Here is a 12,161-nt window from a genome sequence, read left to right on the forward strand (position 1 = left end):
TGTCCTGGCTGTGCCACCTCCCCTCCCAGCTCCTCGTGCACCTGGCAGAGCATGGGAAGCTGGAAAAGCCCTTGACTACTACAGGTGCTACTTAGGACACTTCCCGGCTACTTAACAACTAAAGCATCAACGTGCCATCGGCGCTGCACCAGCCACAGTGAAGAGAATTAACTCTACCCCAGCCAAAACCAACAGGCTCCCACTGGAGAATTTTTACTGTCATGAAGCCAGTAGGTCAGAAATTGGAATTTGCAGCTCACAAAAGGGATTCCTCATTTAAGTTTGTTATATTCTGGTGGACCAGTAGACAAATAAAAATACTAAAAAACAATTGTATTTTATATACTCCATACTTAATACTTCACACATGCATAGTCATTAATTTAAAGGCCTGTCAGAATACAGCTTCTTTAACAACATCCCACATAATGAATGATGAGGGGTAGTAAATGTCCAAATGAGTTACATCTTATAGAAATACTACAGTAAGCCCTATGGAAAAATGTTTCTTTCCTTTTATAACAAAACCAAAGTTTTCAACTCACTATTATAAACTGTAATTATTCCAAATTATTAAATTAGTTATATTTACTTATTTTAAAATGAAAATTCTTTAGTTCTTTTGATTATATCTATCAAAAGTCAAGTTTCAAGTTTATTTAGTATCTGCAGTGGATCGTGATAATGTAATGACATTTCTGTCATTGCCTAGTGAGTTTCAGAACTGGTTCAAAAAATACACATATTCAAAAGTTCTGTGACTTTTTTTATCAAAACCTAACTTTAAAACAATGATGGAAAACATTAAACTTTCTGGAAAAAAAAATCCTCATTAAGTTTTAAATGAGAAAAGTTACACCTCCTTTTTCAATTGCAGCTACTTTTAATATTTTCCAAAGGTAGATGCAATTTGGCTTTGATCCTACTATTACAAAGTGCCAGAAATACCTAATTATAGCAGGAAAAATGTTGTGTGCGCACATATGTATGTGTTTGTCTACAGTCTGCATGAGCAATTGAAAAATATCCAACATACACACACAGCAAACCACATAATTAAAATTACTCTTATGCAGAGTAAATTTGGCTTTAAAGTAGAAAATAATGGAAGGACAGCAGAGACTTCTCAGTACTAAAACATAATGCTTCATTTAATGAGTAATCCCTGGAGCACATGGATGTTTACCTCACTCTGGGCAAGCTCAAGTGCATGGACAGACAATTACAGTGCTTCAGCTGATGTGTGATAACTTGTTAAGCAGCTGTAGCGCAACGACATTCTTTCAAGGGCTTATAGACTGCAATTCCATATTTTCCTCTATGCCAATATGACTTTTGACTCCTAAGTATTAAATAACTAAAAAATATCAGCATGTTCAAAGTTAGAATGTCTGAGTCTAGATCCGCAAAGCACTAGAGACTGGTAAAACTGGAACCTATGTCTGAAGTCTCTCCAAGTTTGGCAGGTACTGTGTCTAAATCCACTCTGCCTTCAGAAAAATAAATGAATAATAATTTTTTAAAAAAGGACAAAAAAAGGACAGAGAAGATTTTGCAATAGGAAAAGCACAATCCAGTTATGCTGCATCATTTTTGGTGAATAATGGCTGGATAGCAGACATTAATATAATCAATTGGTTGAATATGAATCAAAAAAGAATTTTAAACATGTATACATAGGCTGTAGGTTAATAGTAAATGCTGGCAAATGGCTTCAAAGAGTATCCAGGTTTTGCTTTGGGAGAAAGGCAAAAGGAGAAAGGATACTGCTAAAGCTTCACTTCCCATGACTTTTACACCACTGCCTCTTGTCAAAGCGTAGGGCACAAAGTTCTGAGGCTGATATTGGGCAAAAGCACAACTTAAATTACAAAAAAAAATAAAATCTAATAAAAAATCTAATAGATTAATCAGGAGCTAGAATGAAAATGGAACCTCTCAATATAAAAATAGCTTTATTTCAGCTATGTTTTAACATTTCATCACGTACACAGGACACATTGGTGCAGAGGCTATTGAGCACCTTCTTCGGTGTGGTAACTCTTCACTTCTCAGTGAAATCTGTGAAAGCTGAAGGCAGTACTTCAAATGATTCATTAATTTTCTAGGCTTTTAAACTTTGTATAAAATTTTATTTTTGTATAATTTTGTATTACTAAGTAAGGAAATTTAAATACAAACATGGAATATACATGTAATATGTGAACTCTAGAAATGTCCACACTTCTGTATTTCTTTCAGTATATTTGATCCAAACTTCTGGCTGCCAATGTAAAAGCACTTTTAAAGTCATTTGTAATGTTATTTCCCTAATAGCCTAAGGATATAAGTGATGTAAGATTCACAGAAAAGTAAAGTAACTTGTGCATACTCAGATATAGGCATATGAGGTATGTATGTGTGTGGCTTGTTCCATAGGGAACTGTTGTGATTCACAGCACCTGAGTATGAGTTTCCAGGTTCTGATGATCTTATTTCTGACATATTAAAAAGAGAATGCATTTTAGTGGCTCTTTTTTTTTTACTAATGAAGTAGAGAGTAGCAATCAATGGTCATCTATATTTTTGTTGGCATAGTTCTGTATTTCACACAAGAGACCTTTGATATCAAAGCATGGCTGAAATATCAAAAATCCTTCAAATACTTCTCTCTTTTAATGATAACCACAGCTGCACTCAAAAGCTGCTGCCCTTGGTATCACTTACATTCCCACAGGCATATAAATCTCTGAGAGGCAAGTGTTTAAAAAAGGTATTCTTCTCAGGACACTGGAGAAACACACAGCTTTATTCTTTTGATGCTGCATAATAGTACTATAGGGCTAACATGTTGAAATATACATTCTTTCTATTTTTTTTTCCCTGAAGCTTATCTACTCTTACATTATTAATCTGAAAACAGGCCAAAAGAAAAACCAGGAAGAGACATCCACCAAATTCAGAATTCAAATACTGTCATTTGGGCCACTGAACATCTTCAGTGAAAGCAATTTAGTCCAAGGCATGGGAATATTGAAAAAGAAACATTATGAAGAGACACTACTGAAAGCTGGTTTCTATCTCTTTGAGATCAAAGAGGATCAAAGCAAATATTAAACTGTCTTGTAGATGAGGTAATAATGTACCTAGTGAACTTGAAATTAATTGTTTAAATATTCCTATTCCTACATTTCATTTTAAAAAGCGTACAACAATGATAATCACAAAATAGAAATACAAAATTAAATTTTAAAATGAGATTTATTCCATCCTTGAATAAAAATTATTTCTTTCATCAAGGTAATGCCATTTTTTTTAAAACCTAGTGACTATACTTGTTTAATTTAATTCATAAGTCCCTGGTTATTACTGCAATATTACTCATGCATAAGCTATCTAATGTGCACTGCTATAGTAGTTTGATGTATATTTCCAAAACCAGAAAAAAACTAAGACCAGGAGACATATCACCACCTCTTGCAGAACTGTCACTCATGTTATGAATAAAGCATAAGCTTAGAAAAACATCATCACCTAACAAACAAATAGCATTTGCTGAACCAAATACATGTGTCTGGAATTGTGCTCCCGCGCTAATTGGAGGCAGGCTCTGTTGCCGTACCGCAGGACGCCGCAGTTGAGAAATCCCTCAAACTGGTCACGCAGAGTTCAGCACGCTGTGCAACGGCAATTGCTTAACTCTGGGGGCGAGAGGCATGGCGAGAAATCTCAGAAACCAGACTGGGAAACAATGCTGTCATTTGTCATAGACAACCTCGGCGGTGCGAGGAAGCCGGCGGGGATGGGACCTGAACAAAGCTGCTGGTAAGGTAACGATGTGCCGTTGAAAGGGCAAGCCCCGGTCTGGAGCGCAGCTGGGGCTGATCTTCCATGGAAGAGCACCGAGGGAGATGAGGGGCAGGTAAGAGCAAGAAAGGATGAGGCCTCCTGAGCAAACTGGAGGCCAGCACCTGTTCCCGCAAGCGCTGCCCCAAACCACCGTGGCATCTGTGTTTGGCTGTGTCAGGCTGGACTGGGGCAAGCCTATGCCTGGGACACCATGGTGATTGGCATGGGAGGGATCACTGGCTCTTGTCAGTCTTCCTCTCAAAAATGGAGGAACACCTAGATGAAACAGAAATTTTTCGCTATCCAAATAGCAAAAGTTGGAAGGGAACATGCATACCTGCAGCTGGCAAGCTGTCTTACCCAAGGAGATTACCAAACTCAAACACAAGACACCCAAAACCTCTATGCTCATATTGAACACCTAATTCTAAGCTGATATTTCATTTGAAAAGCTACTGCTGCAAGATAGTCAGCCGTGACTCCTTGGTATATCCACAGACAGACAGAGAAACAAACAATCACATACACAGACCCCTCCCCATACCCCCCAAAAGAAAAAAAAAACAAGCCAAAAGGAGCTTGGCCACTCCCAAAAGCCTGTTATAATTTTTAAAATGCAGTAGGTGTGAGGAATGAACTAAAGGACACTTTCACTGGGATCTGGCCCAGTCTGCTATCCCAGTTGGAGGACACAATATTTCAAAACTCTGCAACAACTCGCCTCCTTTCCTGCGTGTCAGACTAACCCTGACCCTGAGCGTATCTTCTAGTTCAGCTTTATTCAACATGTGGTTCCAGGCAGTATGTTCCCTGTAAAACCCTCATTCCCTTTCACTAATTGGGGCATTCAAAATAAAAGCAGAGCTTTCGCAGGGGGACTAAAAGGCAATGTTGCCTTTCCGATGGTAGTACGCTATCAGCCACGGCCAAGGCTGGGAACTCATGCGTTAGTGAAGTATTGAGCTAACAGGTCTTCACAAAAACCATTCGACTCTGTCATCCAAACTATGGACCTTGATTTATCTGTCTGACAGCCCTGTTCAGCCCTGCTGGGCTGGACTTTGCCCAGTGCCACTGCCAGGAAGCTGCAGAGCATCTCTGCGAAAAGCACCTGCAAAAGGAGCAGAGAGGGAGGGAGGAACGCTTCCGACTTTGTAAAATAGGTTTAATAATTTGGAAGGGGGAGAGGGCTGAGGTGATCACCCTGTGTGAACTCACTATAGGAACAATACCCAAGCAAAAGACAATCTAACACAACTGTTACAACAAAGCCAGTTCTGAAAGACAAATCTGACAAAGCAACGTCTTCTTTAAAAAATCCTCAGGATATTAACTGCATATTTGTGTGTTGTATTAAGACTAACGTCATGACAACAGCTCAATTTAGCACAAACAATAGGCCAATAAATACAATACTGGTGCTTTAAAATAATTAAGTAACCATTTGCTCTTGCATTTATATTGCTTCCAAATACTGGCAGAATTCCTTCAAATAAACAAACAGCTTTTTTTTTTTTTTTCCTTCCAAAGATTACATGTTGGCAGTACTTTAGGCAAATCTGGACATTTGTTCCATTCATGTGAGATGAAAAAAAACAAAGACACATCTATCACATTGCATTTTCACTCTTAGAAAGCCAAAACAAGGGTCCTCCAGGGAACAAGAAGTTTAATTACAAACTATCACTGCAAAACAAGATAGATGCTGGGACATATCTCTGGGAACACATGCAATACACTAAGCCAATATAATCTCATATGTAATTTTTTTCTTTTTTTAATGCAGGGCCGTGGCTCTTTTTGGTGTAAAAAGAAAAAGCCAGCAAAATAGTGATCAATTACAGAGGCTCAAAGTTTGGTGCAAAATAATGATCACAATATAGTTAGTGATTCTTCAGAAGCACTCGCAAGAATAGAAAAATCCAAGCAGTGTCACTGATCAGCAGCCTGCCTGGTTTTTAACTGTGCACTAGCTTTGTGCTCTGTGATACTGAAAAAATGTGAAGTATAAAATAAGGATCACAATGCACAAGAACATCACTTTCTCCACACTGCAGTTTTCAGTTTCAGTTCCTACAGAGTTTTTTGTAATTGTTGTATCAATTGTCACAGCAGAAGCATCTGGATGAAAAACAGAATTGCTCCCATATTTTTTTCCTTTTCACACTCCCCACCAAGAAAAAGTAGGAAATTTATTCCAGAATCTTCAATTTGAAATATTTCTAATCACACATGATGAATCAAATTGTTGGTTCATTTCTGTCCACATAAAATTCCTATAATAGGAAAATATGTTTGTTAATACATAAAATTTAAATTTAAAAGAAAAGTTGAAAGAAGTTGTAACCTTCCTACAACTCAATGAGGTTATTTAATAAGGCTGCATTTTAGATTTTTGTTGTGCAATGGAGAAGAAAACGAGTTATGTCAGTAACACTGTCAACAAGGTCAAGCCCCATAGGAATCCCTATGAATTCCTCCTAAAACCCTGTGTAGAACTGTAAGCTATGTCATGATCTTACCCACCACATCGGTGAAGCGTGGAGCTTATTTTAAACAACTGCATACTGACAGCCTAATTCTGTTTTCACAAAGATGAACTGGATCTCCCGAAAGGCATATAGCGCTCTCATAACACAGGAGGTGTCCGTCAGGTAAATTGATTCTCCTGAGCAATTCCTGATTCTGAGCTGTGGAAGTAAACATGAAAGCTTTGCACTGAATCTAATTTAGAGAAATAAATACTGAAGACTCCATCTTCTAAAATCCGTGTACAACATTAAAGATGAATGCTAATTTATATTTTCTAAGAAGATACATTTCTACTTAGATCAAATATATAAATTGGTAAGAATACTATTAACCACAGTAATACTATTGCCCACGTTCAATACTTCTGAAGGTATTCAAGCCTCTTGAGATCATGCAATTTCTGAAGCTGATAATGTGGAAATGGGGGTTTTGCCTAAATCATGATGAATACTTTAGAAAAGCTTACAGCTGCAAGTAGTGATTATCTGATTATTCATTCTCATTTTCCTTCTTCGTTCTTTTCCCAGCAATTAACTCCCTTGTATTTTACTGAATGTCTTCACATTTTTAGTGAAGGTAGCGGAGATTTGTAACAAAGGTTTATAAAAAAATCTCCACGGTGGAGCTGTATCAGAGTAATGCGGACAGCAACCGGTAAGGGACACGTTGGCATGTGCCCACCGACTCCAGTGAAGGTGCACAAATTAGGTAGAAAGGGATCATGACCGCCATGACCAGACAATATTGATGACACTTGTGTTCTCTAGTATGCAGATATTTAATTTATTGTCTTAGTTTCGGTTCTGAATTCTTTTGACAGAATAATGAGTGAGCACATTTATTCAGATAATTTGAGTAAAAGAAGAGTTTGTCTTTAATAAATTTAGAGTAAAAATATTTTATAATATCTGTAAGGCTCAGATTCACCTCCATTCAATTTAGGTACCTCAAAAATAGAAGCTGGCAGCCTGATCACTTGAAGCTACACGCACAACCAATGAAGAGAAACAGTAACCACCAGAAAGTGAAACTACCAACCTGAGCTGCTTAGCGCCTTCTGTTGATTCTAGTTAAGTATCCTATACAGGAGGAAAAAATGTAGGGCTATGCTATCACTTCTTTATCTATTTGACTATACGCATACAAATAAACGCTTCCAAGACCAACAAAAACACTACTAGAAAAATTACTTTTGTTTCTGCTTTTCCAGATCTACATATTGTTACTCCCTTCACTGAGTATCATTCGCTGAACCATCATAAAACCTTGACATGTCTGAGCGTGGTCCTCTGCCGTACGAGGTGAAGGAATGGATCCCTCTGATGCCTGTGTAACAGGCTCTTATCCTGCTACTGAAAAGGTAAAGTGTATTAGCTACATTAGGTGTACAACTCCTTGTTGTGGTAGTATTCTCACTTAAGATGAAATGTCATGCTACACAAAAGGGTTTCCATGATAAGTGAAATTAGATTACAAGGCCAAGGATTGAAAAGTTACAAATGTCAGCATTACAGCTGGAATGTGATGGCAAACAACGTGATCCTGCCTAAGTCTGTGAGGCAGAGGGAAAATAAAGGCAATGTTTTAGGCTCATCTAAAAATAACATGACAACGTTTCTACTGCCTTGGTGTGTTTCTCGTTCAGTGTCCACCCTCTTCAGGAATGACCCAGACATCCTGAGGAGCACATGCTTTCTGACTGCATGGTTAAAAAATGCAGCCTATTGCATATACATTAGAGAATGGGAAGGAATGAAAGTGCAGATGATTGTCCTGTGGGATGCAGACAATGAAAGCACTTGCAAGTTATGTCTCATTGTTTCCAATGGAGGGGCACATGGCTGCAAATCACTGAAAACTGACATATCTATATGTCTGTTAGTGCTTTATTATTATTAATCAAAATGAAAACAGTGTTTTCTTTTATTATCTATGCAGATACCCTTCTGTATTCAAGTAGTTGAAAAGAGGCCTGATTAGTCCCATATACTATTAAGGGTTATACCCCCACCTCCTCCTGTCTTCCAGTGAAGCATGCTCCTCAGTGGTTGTTGAAGAACCAGACTAGATGATAGAATTGCCATGTCAGGTACCAGAAATATTCTGAAAATGTGACGGAATATTGCTGTCCTGGAGCTAGAGGAAATGGGATGGAAAACTTGTCACAGTCCTAGACTAGAAACTGAAGACAAAAAGAAGAAAAACCTATCTTTTCTCTATCCTAAGCTTTTTTATATACAAAGTTTGTAATTCTTTTTTTTTAATATATGCATAAATTTGCACATGTAACTGAAGCAAACTGATTCAAGGAACTGAAAACATACCACTACTCTTTCTTGAGACCCCATTTAGTCAAACCAACCATGACTAGCTTCTGATACTACTTCTGTCACTGAAGTTTGGGTAAAGAGCAGGGCAGCTTTGTCCTGGAAGGTCCCAGGACATTTCATTTAATCTTCCACCTCCCACTTTGGGTTTCACTCATGTATTTCAGTTCCTCTCCCTGTGTGGCCATACTGGGAGTACTCACAAGCTAAACCCACAGGAAAGAAACAGAGAAGAACAGGAACCATGCAAGAGCCTGCCTGGACAGATTGAATAATGCTCCCAATTTTTTAAGCACTAGAAGATGACTGAACTTCCCCGGTGTTATTGTTTTATTATTCTTTTGAAATCATAACTTGATGTTTTTATTCTCTATGAACTAGTGCACTAAACACAGTAACTTAATGGTGAAATATTAGAAAAACACTAATGTAAACATACAATAATAATAATGTAAATGTACGGACATATGCTTATGTTTATTGTTACAAATGCCTTTTGGGAAGGCCATATAGCATCTTTAAAATTTGTCTTTAACTGTGGCCCAAAATTCAGGGTTCTGTTAAATGCATTCAGCCTGAATCTTTCTGAGCCTCCATGTGAAGAAAGTATAGGCTTTCAAAACAGACCGAGTCTGGCAATAGCACACAGGATCAGAGACATATTTCTGCCGCAAGGGAAAGCACTTCAAACATCAGGGTGCCAGTCTGTCAGCACTTATCACTCAGTGGGTTATACTATCTCTCCAGCAGATTCCCCTTCCAAACTTATACTTCATCACACTCCTGACCTTGCTGCATATGGCCCCTTCAGCAGAGTTCAAGTCTGTATCGTGTAAGACATGGAGAGTTTATTCACCGCTTCTCATTATCACCTCAGAGCTTTGGTCATTGTAAGGCAAAATTATTTACTCTGTAGTTTTGGGAGCGTTCATGGAGAAGGAAGGGATGAAGAAAAGCCTAACCAAGAAAATGGTATGCTGCAAAGAAAAAGAGCAAACATCCTTCCATTCATGAGCAAATGATTGCTCTGCGCCTGTTTGGTGTGCAATGTTCCATCCAAAAATGGGATGGAAACTGAGATGGCCAGGCCATATTGCGCTCCAGCTAATAAAGTGTCTCAGATCAAGAAAAACAGGCAAGGCTGCATCACTCTGGCCTGCGTTGTATGCACTTTTTTTTTCTTCTTTTGAAACATTCCATTTGATGTTCAGGCCAAGACAAGAAAATAAACCTTTTTAACCTTAAGGGTATGACATAAGCCTACAAAATTAAATAGCCAGGGCTGAAGTGAGGCAGGTTTTACAGTTCTGAAGTAGCTACCCTTTGCTCCCTCCTTAACGGTGCAGTTATAGTCAGGGAAATCATAGGTAGCTGTGAGCAAACAAGCAAGGGCAGATCCAACTTGCAACTCTCAGTTTGCATTGAAATCTATGCAGGTCAGGGCCACATAGTACTAAATATAAATAAAGAACAAGTGTCAATACCTTCCCTGATGAGCTTACATCTAAGAAGACAAAACAAACAAAAGACAGGTAGAGGAAAATCCTGTGTACAGGAATATGGTACAGTCACCCCCAGCGCAGCTCTGACTTGAGCTTCCATACCCCAAGCCTAAGTCCGTATCGCTAAATAAAATGTGCCAGTCACTATCTGCAGATCCTGAGACAGAGCAGCCCAGCACAGCTTCTGTCCATATAGCTAAACCCTGATTCCCTTCAAAACTGAGTGGTCTCATTCATGTTGCCTCCTGGGAGCCCTCCACATCCCCCCCAGCTTATGATAGGGAAGTTTGGAAATGTGCTAGTTGATGAGCAAAAACCAGGCCAGTGAGGATGCTAACAAACATCAGGGGCTATTGCAGGTCAATACCACCTTGTGGCCTTGTTTAACTTGCAAATACAGATGTGACCCATCTGTCTGTTCTGTGGTCTGCTTGAGAGTCCCTGCACTCACAAGGGAAATGTGCCACTAACACCATCAGCCAAGCAAGATAGGCAATCAGCGACAGAGCCAGTCCATCAGGTTCTAGCACTTAAAAAATACTGCCTTTCATTGTGTAATTTCTATGGAAAACATGAGACGTGGCAAAACCATGCAAAATATTCCGCAGTGTGAAAATAGATGTCCAAATCAGGCTAACATGACCATCAGGTGGAATTAAAAAGGGAAGGAAGGGGGTTCTAGGTTTTGTGAGGGTGTGGGCAGATAAATTACAGGTTACATTTTTTATATTTAACTCTGGTTTTAAAGAAAGCAGTGCTAAGCTAAAACATCAGCTGTTTGTTATGATCATTGAAACTCTCTGTTTTCAGAAAAGCTTTGACAAACTTGGAAGAAAACATGAAACAGCTGATAGCCACTATAGCACACGCAGATGTCCTCCTACAAGACCCTGCTCAGGGACGTGCTTTTAGAGCAGAAGTTCATCGACTTCTCCACATATGTTCTTAATTCTCCTTCTATAAGTTATGGACCTCGAAAAGAAAGACAAGAGGTAAAAGCCATGCAGGCGGCACTGTGACAGGGGGGCACTACTGACCTCCGGTACTTGCCACAGCCTTCGTGCTGCATCTCACCATCTCTTCACTTCTGCCAGAGGACCTGTTCATGCAGCTGCAGTCACATTGGCTGGTTTACTTTAAACACTTTAATTCAGTGCTGCTGTAGTTGCTGGAAATGGATCTGCAGGACTAAGGACAGAAGTCTCATGATGAAATGAGAGTGGAAAGGGGAAATAAACTTTTAAGATGGTAGGATTACAGACAAAGAAGGGTATGTGATGAAACCTGCTTCCACCACATGCTCAGAAGAAGGGATTAATAACTGATCACATTTGAGAAACTAGCAAAATTATTGTTAACATTCTCTCATCAAATTCAGAAGATGAGATGCCTAATTTTTTTTTAATCAAATCAATTCATGAGAAAGAAAAACTAAAACAAATAAATAATCAGCATGGATCTTGGAAGAAAAAGTTTCAGGAAATGTTTTATGGCAAAGAACAGCCCTTCTGCCATCCAGCTGTTTGTTTTGTTTTAACAATTCATGGGAGTTGAGCTTCTGCAACTTCTTTTCTTTTTCCTACTCCAAAAGCCTTGGGGATGTTTCTCTTTTAATTTTGAGCCCACTTTTCAGCTGCGAATTCTTTTCCCAACGTGTGAGTGTGAATGATGTGAATGGAGATTGCGCAACTGCTTACCTCTCCTCTTGCTGCTCAAGTTATTTGCCTAACCCTTCCTGAGAGCAATGAAAGAACCTTTTTCTTCTCATGGGCTTATTTGGATCTGTGGAAACCAAGGACTCTTAGTCTCCCTGCATGCATTTATAAAGTCTTCTGCAAAACTGAAGGACTTTGTTTAGTATGAAGAAACTCTGAAATCAGGAACCACCTGTTTGATGTAGAAAGAATCAGGGGTCTGACTTGCACTGTTCTCAGCACTTACACCTCCAGGGATGCTGGACCTCCAAAAAGCT

General features: G+C 38.9%; 1 protein-coding gene across 2 annotated transcripts in view; it reads right to left on the reverse strand.

The window, feature by feature from the left end:
* Nucleotides 1-12,161, reverse strand: part of SEMA3D (semaphorin 3D) — a 143,758-nt gene that overhangs the window by 113,259 nt on the left and 18,338 nt on the right. Inside the window, exon 2 of one of the 2 annotated variants that reach the window (XM_075081520.1) lies at nucleotides 11,227-11,377. The exons of the other annotated variant lie outside the window; for it this stretch is intronic. Within the exon in view, the coding sequence (XP_074937621.1) occupies nucleotides 11,227-11,258 (32 nt within the window). The 5' untranslated portion in view covers nucleotides 11,259-11,377. The remainder of the gene's footprint in view (nucleotides 1-11,226; nucleotides 11,378-12,161) is intronic. 2 annotated transcript variants of the gene reach the window in all.

The sequence above is a fragment of the Phalacrocorax aristotelis genome, chromosome 1 (assembly GCF_949628215.1).
Source record: "Phalacrocorax aristotelis chromosome 1, bGulAri2.1, whole genome shotgun sequence".
Lineage (NCBI taxonomy): Eukaryota > Metazoa > Chordata > Aves > Suliformes > Phalacrocoracidae > Phalacrocorax > Phalacrocorax aristotelis.